The 23,148-nt window shown below is 46.1% G+C and overlaps 1 protein-coding gene and 2 long non-coding RNA genes across 3 annotated transcripts in view; 2 read left to right on the forward strand and 1 right to left on the reverse strand.

Moving 5' to 3' along the window:
• DDX27 (DEAD-box helicase 27) lies at positions 1–18,121 on the reverse strand. The gene is made up of 21 exons (XM_025853412.2): positions 17,963–18,121; positions 16,065–16,211; positions 14,365–14,424; positions 13,949–14,114; positions 13,358–13,398; positions 13,146–13,232; positions 12,356–12,461; positions 10,974–11,147; positions 10,164–10,314; positions 7,693–7,792; positions 7,382–7,523; positions 6,317–6,470; positions 5,378–5,459; positions 5,101–5,278; positions 3,808–3,914; positions 3,555–3,657; positions 1,995–2,089; positions 1,792–1,915; positions 1,178–1,265; positions 532–606; positions 1–405 (listed from the first exon to the last, which is right to left on the reverse strand). The coding sequence occupies exons 1-21, from the start codon at positions 18,053–18,055 to the stop codon at positions 387–389; spliced, it is 2,292 nt and encodes a 763-aa protein (XP_025709197.1). The 5' UTR covers positions 18,056–18,121; the 3' UTR covers positions 1–386.
• Positions 1,803–7,983, forward strand: LOC112809980 (uncharacterized). The gene is made up of 3 exons (XR_003204712.2): positions 1,803–1,932; positions 2,059–2,119; positions 5,035–7,983. It is a non-coding gene; the product is annotated as an uncharacterized lncRNA (long non-coding RNA).
• The window catches only part of LOC112809981 (uncharacterized), a 27,052-nt gene continuing 21,958 nt past the window's right edge, over positions 18,055–23,148 (forward strand). Inside the window, exons 1-2 of the long non-coding RNA XR_003204714.2 lie at positions 18,055–18,383; positions 22,765–22,879. This is a non-coding gene — a long non-coding RNA (uncharacterized lncRNA). The remainder of the gene's footprint in view (positions 18,384–22,764; positions 22,880–23,148) is intronic.

Here is a 23,148-nt window from a genome sequence, read left to right on the forward strand (position 1 = left end):
TACAATTCGGATTGGTTTATTCTCCCTCCCAAAATACACTTCCATTTGTTGTTGGGTTTTTCTACACCCTACACGGGGCTCAAACTCACAACCCCAAGATCAAGAGTCGTACACTTCTCTGAGCCAGCCAGGCACCCCCATTTGGTATCTTCTTTATTTGAAAGTCAATCAACGAGAAGAGCCTTGGCTGACTCAGGGATGCTTAGGAAATAACTCCACATACCACCACCACCCCCTGACCTTATGTTCTTTTTTTAATGTACAAATGATACAGATTTTACATTTAAAAAAATTTTTTTTACAAACGGAGAGAAGAGATCAAGCCAGGATGACTTCCCAGAAGGAAGGGATCTAAGGGCTGCCCCATGAACTTCAGGCCAACATGGCTACTTCCTCCTCTTGTATCTATGAAGAAAATCCACAGAGTAAAGACCAACTCCCAAAGCCAAAAAGAGGAAGGAGGAGCTTTCCCATGAAAAGTCCAATCCCAAACAGGCACAACCTCTGGCCCTCCAAAACAGCAAACATTACCTGGATTTAGACTTAAAGTTTCCTCCTCGTCTCTGGTGGAGCAAGCCCAACTGTTTCCTTTCTTCAAAGGAGGGGCTGCGAGTGAGAAGATGAGACACTGAAATGAAGCTGGACGACTGACAATGTCTCCCCGCCGCCCCCACCCAGCTCCCACACGAAGCAGCAGCATCACTGAGGCACTGTTTTCAGGGCCTGAGGTTCTAAGCCTGGTGTTTCCACCTGATAATATGGGATTGTGGAAGTCAGGGCCCAGCTTTAAAAAAAGTCTGGAAGCTTCGTCTATCCCTAACCCAAACCCAGCCCAAGGGATACTGATTTGGGGGCGGGGGGGGGGGCGGGTAACACATTCCTAAGAGCAAACCATGATCCTTTGCCTTTCTAGCTCTCCTGAGAGAAAGGTCTATTTCAGAACCAGAAATTTTCCCCTCAAGGCAGGAGGGCCTTAACATTTTCCTCCTGTGCTCACCCTGGGATCCAGAGATGGGCTTAGCTGGCGATGGGGGGGAGGGGTAGTGTCAGACAGGAACCCTTAAAATTATATATTATAAAGCTACAAGTATATAGGAATTGGGGAGTACAGAAGGAGGAAGAATGTACATAGCTTTGATCAAAATACAAAGAGCCCCATGATGACTTAAAACCCTACCCAGCTCGATACTGTTTCAGGGCCTTCTTGCTTGTGTTGGTAAGCTCTTCATCAAATACAGATTTCTTCGCCTGCTTTTGTTTCTTGGCTGTGCACAGAAAGCATGGGTTAGATCTGTCCTCTTTGGCTCAAGCTCCTAAATCCTATTCTTAAGTTCAGGGTAATGGTTCCAAGTTCAGTGGATGTTCTGGCCAGATGATTTACTGACATGGGCAACAAGACACCGGATCCCAGCAGGAAAAGGATGAGGAATTCAGAAGTGGTGTGACGAACCACTCCAAAGGATGATTGCAGAGTCCCAAAGTGAAAAGAACCACTGAAATATGAAATGGGCTGAAGACCGGCTTCACTTCTTTTTTATCCTGACCTGCTCCTCCAAGGAGCAGTTTGTAAGGACTTAGGCTCGAGTCACGGTCTGGGTTCAGATCCTAGCTCTCCCCACTAACCATGGGGTCACTCACCACTTGGGAACCCAAAAATAACTGTACATACTGGTTCACACATTACTCAAAAAATATGGGCTCTTATTAACCCTCCAATTTTCTCCCTGACCAGAAGCACAAGTTTCAGGGAGAACCTTCCTACCAGCTCCTATGGGCTCCCCGTCTGCCTACCAGGGCCTCTTGTTGGCTCCTCCTCAGGCATTGCTCGGGCCCTCTTGGCTCTGCGGTTCCTCTTGGCCAGGCGCTCAGCAAACATCTGTGCCTTCAGGATTTCAAACTGGGACCTTTCCTCTGCCTAGAAAGAAGGGTGATGTGAGTACGGAACAGAACAGGAAGTGCTGACCCATGCCACTGGGGAGGGACCAACCACTTACCGTCATCTCCCCCTTTTTCTTGGCATCCTTCATAAACTTCTTCCTCTTCTTCTTTCCCCTTAAGGCCAAGTCAAACTCCTGCAGAGCCTTAGCAACTAGGATGAGGAGAGAGTACGAGATTTCAGGTACTGTTTAACGTCTTTTTTTAAAAGAAGTACACATATTTTAAATTGGTACATAAGAGTTCAAAATAAGAAGCAGCAACTCATATGCTCTGCTGGTGGTTACCTCTCCATCTCACTAACGTGCTTGTTCTCCATTAATCCACTTGAGACATTCGTTACCTACGTCGTGTTGTGAAAGATGATTTGGTTCACTTATACGCCCAGACCTTCCCGCCATATAGTTATAACTATGTTTTAACACAGAAATTTAACATGCATGCACCCTTTTTGTCCCATCAGATATAGGCAATATTTCTTAAATTGCTGGTACAACCTCTTTGGAGGGTAATTTTGCAATCCCTAACAAAATAATAAATGCACATATCCTCTGGCCTACAATTTCACTTTCGGGGATTTATCCTGCAAATCAAATGCACGTGCTTAATTGTGAAAGGGCATTTGTACAGTTAACTCACTACATGGTTGGAATAGCAAAAGATTACAAACAACTTCAATGTCCCTCAACAGGGGATTAATTAAATAAATTATAATCTATCCACATGATGGAAGACCATGCAGCCATTAAAAAAAAAAAAAGGCAGCTATGTATGTGCCTCTATAAAATCTAAGCTATAAAATTAACTGGAAAAAACAAGGTGTAGAAAAATGTGAATTTGTGTGATAAAAAGGGGGTTGGGGAGGGCAAAGAATACTTACAAATATTCCCGACCTACTTTTTTTTTAAATTGTGGCAAAACAGATACAACATAAAATTTGCCATTTTACCCATTTTTTTTTAATATTTATTAGAGAGAGAGAGCAGGGAGAGGGGCAGAGGGAAAGGGAGAGACAGTCTTAAGTAGACTCCATGCTGACTGCAGAACCCAATGTGGGGCTCAATCTCACGACCCTGAGCTGAAACTGAAAGTTGGACACTTAACCTGACTGCACCACCCAGGCACCCCTTACCCATTCGTAAGTACACAATTCAGTGGCATTAATTATGTGCACAGGATTGCACAACCATCACCGTGACCTGTTTCTGTAACTTTTTCATCATCCCCAAACAGAAGCTCTGTAACCGTTCGTAACTCCCTCCCCACAACCCCTGGTAATCTCTATTCTACTTTCTGCATCTATGGATTTACCTCATATAAGGAGGATCATATCTATTTGTCCTTTTGCATCTGGATCATTTCACTTAGGTTCACCCTTGCAGTGTGTATCCACTTCATTATGGCTAAACCATATTCTATGGGATGTGCATACCACATCTTCTGTGACTGTCCATCTGCTGACACACACAGGTCGCTTCTACCCCTTGGCCACTGGACACCGGAATACAGTGTGCCTCTGAGACCCTGTTCTCAGTTCTTCTGGGAACAGACCTAGCAGTGGCAGTGCTGAGTTCTAGGAGAACTCAGACCCAGCTTTTTGAGGGACCTCTCCAACATACTTTTTTCCTTCTTCCTCTCTTCTTTGGTCTGGAACCAGCTTCTCTCAGGCTCGTGGTTCGGTGCCTCCTTCCCCTTCTCCAGGAGTCGCTTTGCTGTGTTGATCTGTGGAGACAGCACAAGGATGGCTGCCACAGGACGGCAACCGTCTGGCCAACACCGGGTTTTGGCAGGGCAGGACTGGCAGGCACCGCCGCGGCCCACTTCCCGCCCCGCCCTGCAGCACCCCCCCCCCCAGTCTCGGCGCAGCCCTACCTGAGCTTCCGAACGCTGCAGCTCTTTCTCCTCGGCCTCTAGCTGCAGAACTGCATACACGTCCTTCTCCATCTTCTCAATCTTGTCCCGGAATTTGAGGATGACATCTCAAGGAAAGAGAACAACAAAAATTTTTAAATAAGGATAAATACTGTGTAACTGATGAAAATAACAGAGATGTGTATTTAGTGACAAGAGAAAATTGGGGTTTTTTATGGGTGACTTCTCCGCTTCACAACACACCCCCTCCTCATCCCACCCCCAAAGAGCCTGCTGCGCTTGGAATAAATTTCAAACTCCTACATGTGGCCCCTGCCTACCTCTCGGAGCTTCTATCTCCACCCTTGCTCACCGTGCCCTGGGCCCTCTCTGGCTCTTCCCTCACTGACTCGAACACTGCGTCTGCTCCTGCCTCAGAGGCTTTGCCCTGGTTTTCTCCGCTTGGCACACTGTCCGCAGACCGCTCATGGCTGCCTCATTCTTATCTAGGACTCAGCTCAAATGCCATCTGTTCAAAGGCCTTTCCTAAACAGCTTTTGGAAGCAGCATCTCGCCTCCTGTCATTCTGGATCACATCTACTCTTATTATTTATTGTCTTCTTCCTACCAGAGTATCAGATGTTTTGTTTCCTGCTATATCCCTAATACCTAGGATAGAATAAACAGCACCGGGCACTTGGTAGTACTCAATAATTGCTAGCTGATAGAATGAATTAAGTGAAAATGAAAAAAATGAAAGAAAAAAAAGACATGTATAAATGGAATAAAGGTCTCAAAAATATGTGCCTAAATGCTAACAGTGATGAGCTCTTCCACAAGCAATTACATTTTTGCTTTTTTTAACTAATTTCTAATACTGAATATATATATTATTTTTATACATTTAAAAAACAAAGAATGTGACCCTACAGATGAGAAGGAATGAATGAAAGACATCTAGAAACAAGAAAGTGCTGACCTCTTTCCCCCACCAAAAGGAAGGCGGGTGGTGATTAATAGGGCTTTTGCCCCAAGAAGAAGCCTTCTCTTCCCAAAGGTTGGAAAATAACCTATGAGTGGGGCACTCGAGGTGTAAGTCTGTCATTTCCTTTCACAGAAAGAGAGACACAGAGGGGCAAGGGGAGACCAGCCCAGGGTCACTCAGCAAGGAAGTGGCAGGCCTGGAGTTCAAATCCAGCTCCTGACTACTCTCACCTATTACCCTCTGTTCCTGGCTCTGTCCCACAGAGTCCGATCCAGGACCCACCCTGCCCACCCCAACCGCCCACAGCTGCTACAGTGGTGCCTGCTCACCTTGGGGAAGTATTCGGGCCTTCACGGGGGCCTTGGCGGCTTTTACGATCTCCTTCAGCATCTTCCGCTCCTCTTCTCCCACTAGAGACACTGAGCGCCCAGCCCTGCCAGCCCGCGCCGTTCGCCCCACCCGGTGGACGTAATGCTTGATGGTGTTGGGCATTGTGAAGTTAATTACCTGGAAGGTCAAAGTCAGACCTGGGAGTTGGAGAGAGACAGAACACAAGGAGGCAAAAAGACTCCCAGCAAAAGTTCAAGGAAGACAGAGGCTACTCACCGTTTTAACGCCCTCGATGTCAAGTCCACGGGCTGCCACATCTGTGGCCACAAGGATGTCGATCTGTTCATCCTTAAAGCGCCTAGAAATAGCCACAAACAGACGTTCACCTGGATATTCAACCCCAAAAATGCTCCACAGGAGGCTGAGCCAGCAGAGAGAACACAAATAGTTTTGGATTCAAGCAGGAGGATACAGACTGTCACAGTGATAATCTAAATGAGATCCTAAACGTCAGACCATCTGATGCTCACATGAGACCTTAAACACCCTGTAACACAGAACAAACACAGTTTGGTTTATACCACCTTAAGCTCCAAGTCCTACAAATGTGGAAGTTCGGGAACCACAGAGCTAGATTGTAGGAAGTAGCAAATGCAAATGTCTCAGCATTCAAAGCAGCCTTTCTTAAAAAAATACCTTGCAGCTGCCTATGATAAATGCAGGCAGGTGAAGAATTCTAAAGGGTCCCTCCTGGCCTATGAGCATGACTTCATTCTATAAGAATTAAACAAACAAACAAAAACACATGGAAAACACAGGACGTGGCAAAGTACATGCTCAGGAAATGGTGGCTGGCTCTGATTTCAAATCTCGTTCTAACAGACCCCGGTATGCCCACTGCTCCGGAAAAGCTATAGAGAACAGGACACATGCTATGTCTTCCCAAGTCAGAATTTCCTGCCGTGGCCCCACTCAGCAGCTCCAACACTCAAGCCCTAGGGCATCAGTGTCAGCTTCTGCGAGACTATGAGGAATTCTCAACATATCTAAGACATAATCTTACAGGAGCTGGACTAAAATCTTTACACTGGGGGACTGTGCCATCTGTATTCCCTGCAATCGCTCTAACATAACCTTTGGGTGGTATTCTCTCTCTCTCAATGAGGAGAGCCCTCTCTAAAGGATGGGAGGGAGCCTCAGCCCCCTGAACTTTACCGGAGCGCCTCTAGCCGCTGCGTCTGTGATAGGTTGCCGTGGAGCTCGCCCACCTGCAGCCCCAGGAGCCCCAGAAGGATATGCATGCGGTGGGCCTGCTTCTTGGTCTGGGTGAACAGCATCACATGGTCAGTGAAGGTTCTTGTCAGCAGAGCTGGTAGGGAGAGAAGAGTGAGTTGGAAGCCACCTCCGATACAGACTCCCTCCGCACCTGTGAAGTGGCTGATGTGGCTGGCACTGGGGGTGACAGGCAAGGTCCCTGCCTTGTGAGGCTCCCATTCCAGGACACAGAGGAGAAGCCAATTCCCAATTCCCAAGGGTGACAAATGCTGTCAGAGAGGGAAGGGAAGATGGAAAGGCAGCTTTAGGGCTGGCCTCTCTAAAGAGGTGATGTTAGGCTGAATGACAGGGCAGGCTCGTTCACAAGATTTGGGGGAAGATTCCAAGCAGAGGAAGGAGCAAACGTGAAGGCCCCGAGGCAGGACAAGCTTAGTGTGTTTGAGAGAACGGAAGCAGGAGAGTATGGCTGGGCACCCAGGCTGAGGACTCCAGGCAGGCAGGGGCCAGGTCCCAGAGGGCTGTAGAGGACTCACTAGGGAGTGTGGACTGTGGACTGAAAGCAATGGGAGACACCCAACAGTTGTAAACAGGGAGGTAACATGAGTGAATGTTTGCTTATAAATGATCATTTTAAATGATCTGCAGTGTGGAGAATGGTCGCCAAGGGACAAGAGTGGGAGTAGGAGCCTAGTCCAAGGCCACTGCAACAATTCAGGCAAGAGAGGCAGAAGCTTGAACCAAGGGCCAGAGGGGCAGTTTTGGGGGAAGTGGCTGGGCGTTCAGCAGGACCTAAGGAGGACTGGACAGTGGGAGGGAGGTGAGGTGACAGAAGAAAGGGGGAAGGACCCAAGGTCAAAGTGGCAGAGCACATTAATGGCAGTACCACGCAACAGGTCAGGGGAGCCCGTCAGAGGAAGTGCCAGGCAACACCCAGCCGCTTCAGTGTGCCACCCACAGGGCCAAGGGAGTCCAGCACCCCCTGCCCAGTCCCTCCTGGGCTTTCACCTGCCACGATGGCTTCCCGGTCCCCTTCCCGATTCGGCCGGATCCGGATGAACTCCTGCCGCAGGAAGGGGGCCACATCCGTGTTGCTGTTTACAAATATTCGGACAGGATTCTTCAAGGAAACAGAAGCCAGATCTTTTACCTGCCCAGCACAAACACAGGGATGCTCACTCGTCTGCCAGGAGGCGGGGGGAGGGGGGTAGTGGGTGGGGATGGGGGTGGAGGCAAGCCATGCTTGCCCCAACCCACCCCCTGCAGCCCAGCCTGGGTCCTCTGCATTCACCCCGCCAAGCAGAATTCCTGTGGCCCACCTCATCTGTCATGGTGGCTGAGAAGAGCATGGTCTGGCGATGGTGGGAACACATCCGGATGATCTCCTTCATCTGTTCCTCGAAGTACTCGTCCAGCATCCTGACGAGCAGGGAGAAGGAATCAAGAGAAATGGATTGAGCTCACATCTGTCACAATGATGGACAGAAAACATCAGACAAGCTGATGTTCTGATGTTGTAACTGGTTACGTTTCAGGCTTCTTTACTTATGTATTAATATTGTTAGTTTACCCTTTTACCAAGATTCATCAAGAACTAGCATTTGGCCACATTTGCTTTATCTTTTTTCTTTTTTCTGAACTATATATAAATAAGTGGCAGACATCACAACACCTTACCCCTAACTATCTCAGCACACATTCCCTAAGAAAAGACTTTCTCCTATATAACCATCATGTCATTATCACACCCCAAACGTTTAAGTGTTTGAACAATACCTGAAATACAGTCCAAGTTCAAATATCCCTAACTGTCCCCAAAATGTCATTTTATAGCTATCTTTTTAATCCAGGAAACCGAAGTTCCTATGTTGCATTGGTTGTCATGTTTCTTCAGTCTCCCTTAATCTACAGAAGTTTCCTCAAGCTTTTCTACACTGTTCATCGAGGCGGGAACGTGCAGGGGAGCGGCTGTGTACTTCCCTCTCCGTCAGGAGACACAGCCCATCCGTCTGTTCCAGTACCACTGATGTGAGTTTGATCACATGACTGAGGTGGTATAGGCCAGTTCTCTTCACTGTAAAAGAATCTTTTTGTCTTTGTAGATAATATTAATCAGTAGGATTACTCTGACTCCAATTTCTTCAGCTAACTCAATCCTTCACAGTATTTCTTCCCCAGTTCAGGCTCCAGGCGAGCATCACGTACTGCATTTAGTTGTCACGGTCCTTGATCTCCTTAGTAGGAAACATCCACAGACCACATCTTGGTCTTCTGAGACTTCAACATTTTTTAAGAAGACAGTTCCCTTCCCCTTTAAAACCTCAATCAGATCACATTCCCTTTGCTCAGAAAGATCTCCTTTACCTCCCTCATGACTCAAGAAGGGTTCATTTGCTCTGGGGAAATCAATCAGTTATTCAATGAACACTTACTGAGCATGTGCTAGATACGAGACACAACCCCGGGCACAGAGCAGCAAGCAGCACAAAGCCAGCCCTTCATAAATACGTTCCAGAGGAGAGAAGGGTCACAACCACCACACAGCCATTCAGGTGACAATGCAGGAGGTTGGAGAGGCATAGCACCTCAGAGAATGGAAAGCAGGAACTGTTGTAGACAGTGGCCAGCAAAGGCCCTTCAGGAAGGTACAGGTCATTCCAAACTAGGGGACAGCAAGCGTAGAAGCCCCTACGTGGGGCTGTGCTGATAGGACTTCCCAATGGATGCTTTGTGGGTAGGAGATGAGGACACAAGAGCGACGCAAACAATTCTGGCCTGAACCAATGGGAGGACAGAGCTGCCATGCACGGAGATGGGAAAGGGAGGGAAGGGTGTACGGGGTCCAAAGCTCAGCTCAGGACCTCTTTAGTTTGGAGATGCTTCAATTGGAGAGTAAACCTGAATGGGCTTTGGGCTTGTGGCCTCCTTCCCCTGCCCCCACTCTGATCATGAGTCCAGTTCACTGAGGTTCATTCTGTTCGCTCATGAAGGAAAGAGGCGAACAGATGGGACCCGTATGAGAGGAGAGGGAAGGAGGGAGTCCCCTACCACAGTAACAGAGGCTGTTTGTTGAGTCCTCACCATGCACTGCCACTCTACCTGTATTACTCCTGGAATCCTCCACACCATGAAGGGGGGTATAATTCTTTTTTTTTAAAAGATTTTATTTATTTATTTGACAGAGATAGAGAGCACAAGTAGGCAGAGTGGCAGGCAGAGGGAGAGGGAGAAGCAGGCTCTGCTGAGCAGGGAGCCGGACGTGGGGCTCAATCCCAGGACCCCAGGATCATGAGCTGAGCTGAAGGCAGCCGCTTAACCGACTGAGCCACCCAGGCGCCCCTAAGCGGGGTATAATTCTTATCCCTCGCAAACAAGAAGAGATTTGCTTTAGAATCTAAGTAAGAGGGACGTCTGCCTGGCTCAGCTGGTGGAGCATACTACTCTTGATGTCAGGGTTGTGAGTTCGAGTCCCATGATGAGTATAGGGATTACTTAAAAATTTTAAAAAGCTTAAACAAACAAAAAATCTAAATATTTCCAAATCTCAGTTAGGAAATGGCAGAGCCAGAATTTGATTTACCCTCCCTCTTAACCATCACATCACAGAGAGAGAAAAAAAGCAGGATAATCCAGACTAATGATGAACAGATGTCCAGATGTGAACAGCTATACTGGCATCGCACACATGGCCATGGCAAGATCCATGAAGACTAATGCAGAGGCAGGTTCTCTTCTGGGGTGTGGCCCCCAGGAACCCAGAGCACTTGGGGCCCCACCATTTCAGGTGTACCTGTCAGCCTCATCCAGGATGAGCACCTCAATACTGCTCAGGTGGAAGGAAGGGCAGTTGTGGAGATGATCGATGAGCCGGCCTGGGGTGGCAATGAGGATGTCGGGTGCTGCCCTCAGAGCTGCTTCCTGAGACTTCACGTCCAAGCCTCCTGCAGGGAAGAGCCCCGCCAAGTGGCCGAGTCAGTCAGTTGTTCAACAGTCTGGACTGGGCCCTACCACCTGCCATGTCCCATGCCAGATGCCAGAGAAAAGCAGAGAACAAGACTGACAAAGGCCCCGCCTGTGTGGATTTTACAAGACATCGGGAGAGACAGATTATTTCATTACAACTGTGCTAAGTGTGAAAAAAGATGATGACATGAGGGCACTTCAGAACCAAAGGATTCAAACACCCAGGGACTGACAGAAGCAGCTGTCAAAGCAAATGATTTCTCCATCCCCTTTGCCTTCCCACTGCACAGAGAGGGTTACATGAAGGTTGGAGAACAGTACCATAGAATATCATCAGAAAAATTCTGCCCCAAATATTTGATTCTCTATTCATACAAAGCAGAAATTACATCCTAAATTTGTTCAGTCCCAAGAAAATTTTTTTGCCCTGAATTTTGAAGTTTCGTTTTTTAAGGCTGATTAAATCTCAGTGAAACCCTCTCCCTTACCCCCAGCTCTCTACTCTGAAAACACCTCATCTGGTTTTTCAAGTGGGTTTAATCACAGGAAGGTTTTCCTGGTACCTGTCATCCTCAGATGGTGGGGCACACCCACCCTCCACCACTTCACAGTCTCTCAGGGGCCGCCAGACACTCACCCACGGCCAGGCAGGTGGTGATGTTGCAGAACTGAGCCAGCTGCTTGGTGACAGAGTGCACCTGGATGCCCAGTTCTCGGGTGGGAACCAGCACGAGCACGCGCGTGACAGGAGCCTGGCGGGGTTTGTAGATCAGACGCTCCAAGATAGGCAGGGCGAAAGCAGCAGTTTTACCTGGAGAAGGCAGCAGGAACCAGTAAGAGGAGCTTCAGTCCCTTCAAGGTTCAGGTTTTCACCTGAGCCCAGAAGACCTACATATATGCTCAGGGGGAAATGAAGCAACTTTTTTTTCATAAAGCTTTTTTTCACAGGGTCAATGTAAAAAATCTGAGAAGTACAAAAAAAATATGAAAATAATAAAAATCATCCACAGTTCAGCCAACCAGAGATAAACATTAACCTAATGGTATCTAGATTACCAACATTTTTCTTAATGGACAGAAATATAAAAATTAAAAATTTAATGCAATAACACTATATATTCTGTTCAGTAATCCCATTTCAAAAAAAGCATATCAGGGACACCTGGCTGGCTCAGTTGGTAGAGCATGCAGCTCTTGATCGTGGGGTTATGAGTTTGAGCCCCATGCTGGGCACAGAGATCACTTAAAAAACAAAAACAAAAACAAAAAAACCCGTATTTCCTGTTTCTTTAAATACTCTTTACTTTTAAAATGGTTGCATAATATTCTACCATGTGACTACTTCTACTCTATAATTTACCGATATAGAGCACCATGATGAAGGTCTGTTTCATAAAATCTTTACTCCTACTGCAGCACCTGGATGGCTCAGTTGGTTGGGCATCTGACTCTTGATTTCAGATCAGGTCATGATCTCAGGGTCATGGGATAAAGCCTTGCACTGGGCTCCGCTCTCAGCAGGGAGTCTGCTTGAAGATTCTCTCTGTCCATTTCCCTCTCCCCCGGCCCCTCTTAAATTAAAAAAAATCTTTACTCCTATTATGGCAGCAACAAGAGATCATGATCACAGAGACACCCCAATAGGAATAGTTACAGGTCACAGATTTCAGGAGGTCTCATGAAGGTCACCTTTATCTATACATAATCCCCAGTCATAGGAGTAAAGAATGTTCATCACAACATTATATATTAGTGCAGTTAATTATAGAGCAGAAACAGCTATATAACAGAATACTATACAACCATTTTTAAAAAGTGAAGAGTACTTAAAGAAATAGGAAAATATATGTTGAGATTTAAGGGAAATTAATAAGCAAGAATATAAAGTGTTATTGCATTACAATTTGTATTTGCGTATTTAGCAAAGTGGCCCTTGGGTAAATCGACCCAGACCCCTGCTGTAGGTTGAACATCCTCCTGCCTCCTCCTCCCCACTCCCCAAGTCACTATCCTTCATACCTGTCCCAGTGGCTGCACAGGCACAGATATCCTTCCCCAGCAGACCCACAGGTATGCACGCCTTCTGGATTGGGGTGGGCTGCTTGAAGCCCATGGCTGTAATGGCCTGAAGAGAGAAGATGGGGTCAGACAGGATGCGGAGGAGTCTCAGCATGAAACAAACAAGGCGGGTTTCCACACAGGTGGTGGCTCCTTTAGTCCCCCCAAGTCATTCATTCTACAAACATTCATCGAGCGCCAACTACGTGGGAGATCTGTTCTAGGCACTGAGATACAGCAGTAAACCAAAGAAATAAAGACCCTGCCCTTGGTAATCTTACAGTCTGGTAGGGAAAAAGACCAAAACCCATCACATGCCATACGGAGAAAACCACAGTATTCAAGGGGGCTAGGAACGAGCACGATTTATAGCAGGGTCAGGGAAAGTCTCATTGAGCAGAAGACACTGAGTAGAACCCTGAAAGAGGTGAGGAGCACCCCAACCAGATTACTGGAAAAACTTTCCAGGCAGAGGGAACAGTAAGTGCAAAGGCCCTGAGGAAGAAAACGCCTAACCTGTTTGAGGGCCAGGGAGGAGGCCAAGGTGGCCAGAGCAGAATGAGTGCTAGGAGACATCACCAGAGGAGACCAGAAAAGGCAAGACTTAATAGGCCCAGGTGGAACTTTTTAAGAGGGTTCTGGCAGCTGTGTGGACAACAGAATTTAGGGAGGCAAAGAGCCCAGTTTAGGGCAGGGAGCCTAGTTCAGGGGTGATTGCAATAATTCCATGGTTGCCAAAAGAAGCAACTACCTTCAGAAGAGGGCGGGAAAGGTTCATGTCCTGGAATGAGAGGTTTTCATCATACTGAGAGGCATCTTCAAAAAATCCTCCTGTTTCCTACACCAGGAAATCAAAAGACAGAATGAGAATTCAGCAAAATGGGCCCAAGGAAACTAACTGGCCTTAAAATCCTGTCAGGTTGCAAAAATAAGCTGCATGCTCTTTTCCATGCTCATGCTCACCTGTCCTTTCTTCTTCTTCCGCTCCTTTACTTTGAGTGTATCTGTGGAGCAAAAGAGCTGACCATCAGGGCTCGTACTTACTGAGCATTTATAATCTGCTAGCCACTGTCCTAAGTGCTTTCTGTAGATACCTCACTGAATCCACACAACAGCCCGAGGCGGCTACTCTCATTAGCCTCGTTTGACAGTGAGGACAAGTGCAGCAAGCTCGGCAAGTTCCAGAGACCAGGCTCTCAACCACTGCACTCTATTATCATGCTCAAACACTCATTTCTGCAAGAAATATTTACGAAGCGCCCACCATGCGGCTGGGCCCATCTGAGGTGGGATGTGGGGGACCTATCACCCCAAATAAGTCTGAGTCTTAGAGGTGCCAGCAGCTGTGTGGTGCTGGGGAGGAGGGAAAGGGTATGGGTCTGCCGGCAAAGTACAACCCTAACAAAACCCCAAGAAAAAAGAGAAGCTAGAAGGAGTTCAACGTGGAGATCTTAAATGTGACTGTGTAGAAGAACACAGGAAGTCCTACAAAGGAAAGGTGGACTCGTTCCAATTTCCTGTCCCCGTTTCCGACAGCGTCTCTGTAACGCCCACCTGCTTTGGTGAGGATGTTCTCATCAGCTGACGAGTAATCGGTCTCTGAGTCTTCATCTTCTGGGCCTTCCTCATCTTTCCCTTCAGGGTCTTCCTGTTCCTCTGGTTCAGAGCCCTCCTTTGCTTCTTTCTCCTTCTCTGACTTCCCAGACTTGGCTTCTTTATCCTGGAAAAAATATTATAGTAAAGCAAGGCAACTACAAACTTCAGGAAATCCAGAACCTCTGAAAAGCAATACCATGCTCTCCAGCCTGGGCAGAATGCTCTGCAGATTCTCAGTGATTATTAACAACAGACACACAGAGAAGCCTGTCTGCACCCCCGCACTCCAATTCAGGCTAAAGAAAAATGGTGGGGTCATGTGGAGGGCAAAGCTCAGGGCTTTACACAGAGAAGTACCTGCTTTGCTTTCTCACCTCTGCTTTCCTTTTCTTGCGAACTTTCTCAATCTTCTCATCTAATGTAGTGGCTGCCCTCTGCAGATAAAAATAAGATGAATAAGAAGCATATATATGGGAAAGAGACAAAGCAAGGTTTCTCTGAGGGTTGGGTCTCCAATGTTAATATAGAAGAGGCTTGTCTATCCTTGGATAGATTAATCAATCTGCAGATTATTCACAACAACAACGAAACAAATAAATAAATAGTCAAGCGTGAAAAATCTTTACCTGGAACCAAGAACATCCACATTTTGGAAGGTGTTTACTATTAAGAAGAACAGGATTACCGAGAGATGTCACATTTATAGCTGAATGCTACTTAGAAAACCCTTCCCCATGCCAATCAGACAGAATTTAGCCTAGCAATTAAAGGCTGAAACCAAAGCAAATTCTGCTAAAACTTTTAGAAAGGGTAAGTAATGGCAGGCCTCCTTTACCTATGCTCAAAGCACCCTGAACTGCCATGGCATTTGCCACAACTATAATTAACTGTGTAATTATTCGTTTACTTATCTTTTACCCTGCTGGACTGCAAGCTTTATAAGACCAAGTCTTTAATTACATGGGGCCTATATGCCCGGACCTGGGAACAAATGTAATAATTGTTAAGTGAACCTGGAGTGAACTTTCATCAAAACATGGAACAGGGAAACAAACATTTCATAATTATTTTGAAAAAGGAAAATTTCTCTGGCATTCTCTGAAAAAGTACTGAAAAGGAAAAAAAAAAAAATCACAAAGAAATCCTGTCCAGGTAACCATGAAAAGGCAATGCTAGCTGATTTTAATCAGAACACCAAGAGAGTCTGGAGTAAATAGGCCTGTGCAGGCAGCATTTCTCTTTGAGGCCCATGGAATGGAAAATGTCGTTGATGCACCTTCTAGCTCGCTCACCGGATTCAAAGGAAAACATGGGATCTTGACAAATAAGCAGATGACGGTGACATTGTGGCAGCTTTGGCTATGCTGTGTGGGAACCAGGGACCCTAAACAGTGAGATCACCTGGCAAGTGACACAATGACAGTGTCTGTGGGGCAGATCAAAACACTACTACCAAGGGTGCATGCTAGATTGTTCTTTGTTACAAACTAATATAACAAAGGTTTCTCTCTAGTATTCAAAACAAGGAGGGAACACCTACAAAAAGAGACCATTTTAACACAGCTATGCCCACTTCTTTTCTAAGTAAAGCAATTTATATGTAATATTTGGTATTCCTAAACCAGTAGACCAGTATTATCAGATTTCCTCTAAAACTTTTTTTTCACATTTTAGTGTGTATAATATCAGGAATGGTCTCCCTTAATATATATACGGAAGTTAATATGAGTTCGCCATGCCCTTCTCTAGGAAAAGCCGTCATGGACGTCTTCTAATGAAGGAAATAAGATATTTCTGATACTTTAAAATATCATCTGTAGATCAATTCATGTGTTTGTAATTAGTCTGTAATAAATCTATGTTGCAACATTTTACACTTTGGTTTTAATCAAGACTGGGGGTTATTTGTGACTGCTTCTCCCCACCCCATCAAAACTACACCACATATTTCCAAGAGTTCCAGCATTTGCTGAATGTAAGCAGATGGCAAAAGGCAGTGAGGTTAGACCCCAAAACCTACTGTCCAACCTCAATAGCCCACGGCCTGGAACTGCCAATCACTGTCCGTTCTCACCTTCTTCTTGAGCTGGCTCATGACATCGGCCATGGCCCAGCTGCCATCGTATGCCCCCTCCTTCTCAGTGAAAACGAAGTCAGGGTTGAAATCAGTGCTGCGGTTCTTCTGCAAGGCTTTCTGCTTTCTGCCCAGCACGATGGGCCCCTGGGAAGAGGGAGAAGCAGGATGACTACAGGGCTGAAACAACACAGAACAGGAATCTACAATTGTCATGGGAGATCTTAACATGGCTCTCTCAGTAACTGACAGATTAAGCAGACAAAAAATAAGTGTCCGCAGAAAATCTGAAGAGCACAATCAACAAGCTTCATTCCTGTGAACATTATAGACAACGCTGCATCAACCGTTAGAGAATGCGCATTCTGAACAAACATGGAATAGGTGCAAAAACTAATTACACAAGAGGCCTTTAAGCAAATCTTCAAAAAATAATTCTAAAAAAGTTTCAAAGAATCAATATCATACAGACTCTTTTTCTTGCAGCAATTCAATTAAGTTAGAAACCAATGACAAAAACCCAGACATCTAAAAACTGGAAAGGAAGACCGACCGAATTATGGCTTCTGAGAACTAGAAACTGACCTTTTTTTCCTCACTTGAGTTAAACAATCTCGTAAGAACTCTCACCCTAAAGTTCATTATTAACAATGGTTACATATCATTTCTCGGGTACTTAGTCGAACTATTTTTTTTTAAAGATTTTATTTATTTGAGAGAGAGAGAATGAGAGAGAGAGAGCACAAGAGGGAAGAGGGTCAGAGGGAGAAGCAGACTCCCTGCTGAGCAGGGAGCCTGATGCGGGACTCGATCTGGGGACTCCAGGATCATGACCGGAGCCGCAGGCAGTCGCTTAACCAACTGAGCCACCCAGGCGCCCAACTGAACTATTGATAGCTGTACAGAACTTCATCTTTTAACTTTGGCATTATCATTTGCCATATTTGCTCCAGTCCTTTTTAATAAGTTTCCCATTCAAGAAATGAAAAGACTACTTAGCTGCTGCTAAGTAGTGAATGGGGTGGGGGGTCGGGCAAGAGAAAGGCTGGAGACCAGGTACCTTAGGATGCTGGGTCTCCAGGCACAAGGTGGCAGTGGCCTGGGCTAGGGTGAGCTAGGAAAAGGGGGAGAAGTTAAAGAGCTGAGCTAGCCTGAACGAACCTGGAGGGGAGTGAGAAGGAAGCGGCTGTCAAGGATGATGCTTAGGTGTCTGGCTTGAGATGGAGCAGGTTGGGAAGGTGAGGGAGACCCGAGTTCAGCTTTGGGGAAGCTGAATTCGTGGAGGCCATGGGACGCCCAGGTGGAGGTGTCTGAGGTAAATGAGGCCACAGTGGGGCAAACACCTGGGCTGGATCTTTGTAGGGTGAGCCCCTTTTTCATGACACTGTTCCTCTTTTAACTGCCACACTGCTTAATGTCTGTAACCCTCCGACTCAGCATAAGCTTCAGAAGAGTGGTGTCCTTGCCCATCTTGTTCACTGCTGTGTCCCGAAAGCTGAACACTAGAGGTAGCCTACAGACACCTCCACCCGGGTGTCCCATGGGCCTCCACGTCAATAAATACTGGCTTAATGAACGAACCCCTGATGAGGAACAACGACTGGCTTGGCCCCTGGATCTCTATTATCTATCACACAGAGCCCGGATTCAACATCAGTGAATGGGTACTAAGTTCGCCAAGACGGCACGGCGCGTTACCGGCACAGGCGCAGAGGTGAGGAAAAGCTAGTGGCGACCAAACTGAGGAAGATCTTGGGGTCCCCTTCCAGGGACACTTGCTGGCCTGGCAGGAGGATGCCGAGGAGCTGGGGCAGGGGCCCGAGGAATCACGGAGAAGGGAAGCAATCACGGAAACCTGACTGCACGCCGCCGCGCCCCCAACCCCGATCGGCTCATACCTCCTCTTCCTCATCCCCGGAGTCAGACTCAGGATCCCCCGGCACCTCGTCATCTTCGCCTATGGTCCCGATTAAACCCAGCTCCTCGAGCATGCTGCCACAGCACCACTTCCGGAAACCAGCTCGCACACAGGCCGGCCCTTACTTTCCGACGGCCTCCTCGTCGTCACTGCGCATGTGCTGACATCACTTCCGTTTGGGGGAAGGCCCTGCGACGCTCCCCCTTCCGCGAGCGCGGAGTGCGCACGCGGCAAACTGGGAGGTGGTTTCGGGGGACGGAGTCGGTGGCCGGCTGAGCTTCGATGAATTTCTTTGTCTTGGTCGCTGGCCGCGGCGTGCGCCGTGCAGAGGAGGTTCGCTGGCGGAGCTCTGTGTGTCTGCATTTGCGGACAGAAAGTTGTGGAAGAAATGGCAATAAACGGTTAGCAGGGATTGCTACTGGGTAGTAGAATTAAGTGATTTTTATTTTCTTCTTAGATTTTTTTCCACAATCTTTTCTTTTTAATAAAAAAGAAAAGTTAAACAAAACTAAGACTACCTAACACTTATAAAGCAGTTAACTGCGTCCAGAGAACTGATTACTTTTACATGCATTAACTAATTTACTCACCATAGCAACCCTAGCAGAAGATACCCTTACTGTGGGCGTTTTACATGATACCCTTACTGTGGGCGTTTTACAGATGGGGAGACTGAGACACGGAAAGGGGCCCAAGGCCACCCGGCCAAGATTACAACCCAGGCAGTGGCTCCAGAGTCCGGAAAGTAGGTCCCAGAGCTTACCAGAAGCTTTTCGTCTCCTTTCTGAGTGTGGAAATCTTGGCTCGTAACTGCAGCTTATGATCACCTCCTCTAGGCAACTTTCCCTTAAACATCATCCCCTCAAACGTGTAGTTCTCCCAGACTCCCCATCCTTGGTAGCTATTTGCTCGTGTGTGCCTGTGATTTGTACCATTTTCAAGTGTACAGTTCAGTGGCATTACATTCACGATGTTGGCAACCATCACTACTGTATGTTTCCAGAATTTTTTTCATGAGCACAAATGAACTCTATAACCATTAAGCAACAGGTCCCCATTCGCCTCTCCCCAGTCCTGATAACCTCTCATCTGCTTTCTGTCTCTGTGAATTTGCCTATCTTAGATATTTCATATAAGTTGAACTTTACAATATTTATCCTTTCGTGTCTGGCTTATTTCCCTTAGTATTTTCAAGGTTTACCCATGCCGTATGTAGCCTGTGTCAGAACCTCACTGCGGCTGAATGATGTGCTGGTTGAATGTACATACCACATTTGGTGTATCCATTGGTCAGCTGAGGGGCACTTGGGTTGCTTCCACCTTTTGGCTATTGTGAATTCTGCTGCAATGAACAGTGACCTACAAGGATATATTTGAGTCTCTGTTTTCAGTTCTTTTGGGTATATACCTAAGAGTGAAATGGCTGGGTAAAATGAAAATTCTAATGTTTAGCTTTGTGAGGAACCACCAAACTATTTTCCACAGTGGCTACACCATTTTACATCCCCACTAGTAATGTATAAGGCTTCCAGTTTCTCCACATCCTTGGCAACACTTGCTGTTTTCCTCCTTTTTTTAAATTTTATTTATTTATTTATTTGTTTTGTATTGTAGCTTCAGGTGTCTTTTAATGGTAGTTCTGATGGTGGTGAGTTTCATACCCTAGCCTCAGACACTGAGTCTTGTGAATGAAGAATATCTATCACTTTGAGTGTTATTTCTTTACCTATGGATCCTAATGGAAGGTCTACCTCTCATACGCACGTAGACACAAAGTTTTTTTATACAGTTATAGGGGCCTCGTTGACCCCCTGAAGTTCATCCAATCATCCCAAGTTAAATTCCTTGTCCCAGGCAATAGGAGAGAATTGATCTGATTCATCTTCTGTCCACTTCTCTTCACTTCTGCTCTCACCACCTCATTCAAGTCACCATCTTCTCTCAACCGGGTATCTGCAGCAACAGATTGGTCTCCCAGATTCTCCTCTTGCCTCTCTTCAGTCCATCCTCCACACAATTGAGAGATCTTTCACAAACCTAAATCCTATTGTCTCGATCCCCTACGGTACGCTCAGAATAAAATCCTGACTCCTTCTGAGCAACATGATCTATCTCTTGCCTACCCCATCAACTTGTACTACTACTCTCCCCTTGTTTCCTCTACTCCAGCCACATTGGCCTTCCTATTACCCACACAAGCCAATCTCATTCCCACCTAAGGACCGTTATGCGGACTGTTCCCGCTACCCAGAATGCTGTTCCCTTCCGTCAGTGTGTGACTGGCTCATGCCCATCCTCTGATCACCCCATAAACCAGCAGCACCCATCTTGCAGTCACGCCCTATCCCATCCCTCTTATTTCCCTCCTAGCACTTAGCACTCTTTGAGATAATTTTATTAGTTAATTTAGTGAACTTGTGTATAGTCTGCCTTACTAGATGTGAGCTCCAGAAGGGTGAGGGCTTTGTCTGACTTGTTCACTGCTGTATCCCAAGTGCTTAGTATAGTGCTTGGCACATAGCAGGCACTTAGTGAATGCCAGGTGAATAAACAAGTGAATGAATGTCTTTACATGTTTTTGAATCATTTTCAGATGTATATCAGGTCTGTATGCCCATGTTTGCTCAGTTCAAATAGACCTTATGTCAGCTCTGGCTGACATTACCTGAGCTCTGGAGGGCAGGAAGCATGTCCAACTCTTGGGCCATAGAGCAGTGCTGCAATTTCACCATCTATAATGAAGGACCAACATTTTAAATTTCCAATCCAGGGGTACCTGGCTGGCTCAGTTGGTAGAGCATGTGACTCTTGATCTCGGGATTGTGAGTTTGAGCCCCACCTTGGTTGTAGAGATTACTTAAAAATTTTTTAAAAATAAATTAAAATAAATTTAAACAAAATTTCCAATCCGCTGCAGACTGGTACTTATGTGAAATACAATGAAATATTTTAGCAATGCCAGTTTGCTAGAAAACTTTCTAAAATCTTATTCTCAATTTCTGTACTTTATTGTCCTGAACAGGTAATAAAGTTTACAAACGGGCACCAGGTACAGTCCATATTTTGAGTCAAACTGTCAGTCGAGCTCAGCACAACACACGGTAGATGTCAGTGTTTAGAGCATTTCCTCGAACTCTTCGAAAACCAAGACAACAACGTCACACTGGATTAAAGGCAAAGATGGACACGAACAGACTTTGTTTACTATAAAACATCAAATAATGCCAATTGTTAGAGCAGTGCTGTCCATTGGAATTTTCTGCAGCAATTAAAATGTCTTATATCTGTCCTGTCCAACAGGGTAACCACTAGCCACGTGGGGACTGATTTTTCCATTTTTTATTTTATTTAAGTTAAATAGCCACCTGTGGCTAGTGGCAAATATTTTCGATAGTGCAGCTATATCAAGTTATGTCTTTGAAAACACAGTCCTCCATCTCCTTTAGAACCTGATATCCTATCAGTGTCCAAGATCTATCTTAACTCTACTGCCTAAATGTTGGTCCAGTCAGACCTTCCCCCATTCCCCAATTCAGTGGATGACAACTCCATTCAAGGGACCATGCGTACTTGATTTCTCCCCCTCCTTTACCGCCCCCATCCAACTCCCATTCTTCATATCCTTTCAGTATTACCTCCATCTCACAGCTCCCTCTAATTCTCCCCATCTCCCCCATCACCATATCCCACCTGGAAAGCAGCCTCATAACCAGCTTCCCTGGGGCCAGTCTGGTTCACCATTCTCATCCTCCCTGCCTCGGTGAAAAGTCTTGAGTGACTTCCATTGTTTTTTTTTATTTTTGGTTTTAATTATTATTATTATTTTACTTCCATTGTTTTTTAGGATAAAGACAGACCTCCTCCTTCTGGGCCTGTAAGCCCCTCCTTGGTCTGGCCCCATTCCCACTCCCAACCCCTACGTAGGTCAAATTCCATCTTTTTCTTTTTTTTTTTAAATAGAAGTCTATCATGATCTGTGTAATTCTTTGGAGCACCAGACACAGTTTTAATTTTACTTTCATTTGTTGTGAGTTGGTAAGTGGTCTTTCCCACTAAATCATCAGCTCCATGAGGACCAAGACTAGGTCTGTTTTTGCTCACCGTTTTATTCTACCTAGCCTGGCAGGATGATATTTGGTATCAGGGTAGGTTAGCAGAGTGTTTGAGCTCACAGCTTGTGGAAGTCGCTCTCTAGGTTCAAATCCCCGGCTTCAACTCTAACTAGGTGCGACTTTGGCGAATTACCTTCCCTGTGTATCCGTTTTCTCACCTGTAAAATGGCAGTAGGGTAACACCTACCTCTTAGAGTCTTAGATTACATATTTAAAATAGCGCTTGGCACACGGTAAGCACTGGATAATGTCAGTTATTATTAAATGAGTATAAATCATTATTACATAAATGAAGACAGGTATCCCATAATTTTTGAAAGTTTACCTTACACCACTTTGCTTTTATGAAAGACCTGCATCAGTTACCTGTTCGCGCTAACAGAAAGAAATCAGAAGGGGTGCCTGGGTGGCTCAGTCGTTAAGCATCTGCCTTCGGCTCAGGTCATGATCCCAGGGTCCTGGGATCGAGTCCCACATCGGGCTCCCTGCTCGGCAGGAAGCCTGCTTCTCCCTCTCCCACACCCCCTGCTTGTGTTCCTGCTCTCGTTATCTCTTTCTATCAAATAAATAAATAAAATCTTAAAAAAAAAAAGAAATCAGAAGAGGATATTTGCTTTTGGGGAAAAAAAAAGGCAAAAAGCAAAAATAGCTCTCAACATTTGTTTTGCAGCCAGCAGTTACAGAGCCAGCGCGGCCCCAGCAGCGAGAGTGGTGCCACCAAGCTCCTTCCCCAGGACTTCACTCAGCATCTCAGCATCCAGCTGCCAGAGCTTTGAAATGTGTCTGTGAGTATCTACTTTATCTCAGCTTATTCTCTGCATCCGTTGCCATGATGTGTCATAAGGTATCAGAAGAACCTAAAGGGTTATTTTTTGGGGGGTCTGGAACACAAAAAATTTTCCATATAAACTTAACAGTAATTGCTCCTTCACGTTAAGACATTTCCACTTACAGTAGAAATTCTCTACTTTGGAAGAGCAGGAAACCTGTATGTGGACTCTGCCTTCCTATTAGGATCCTCCAATCAGGGGCACATGGGTGAGACTGGGGGTGC

Source organism: Callorhinus ursinus, unplaced genomic scaffold, assembly GCF_003265705.2.
Source record: "Callorhinus ursinus isolate GAN/ISIS: 27379988/994484 unplaced genomic scaffold, GSC_fseal_2.0 scaffold53, whole genome shotgun sequence".
In the NCBI taxonomy this organism is placed as follows: Eukaryota; Metazoa; Chordata; class Mammalia; order Carnivora; family Otariidae; genus Callorhinus; species Callorhinus ursinus.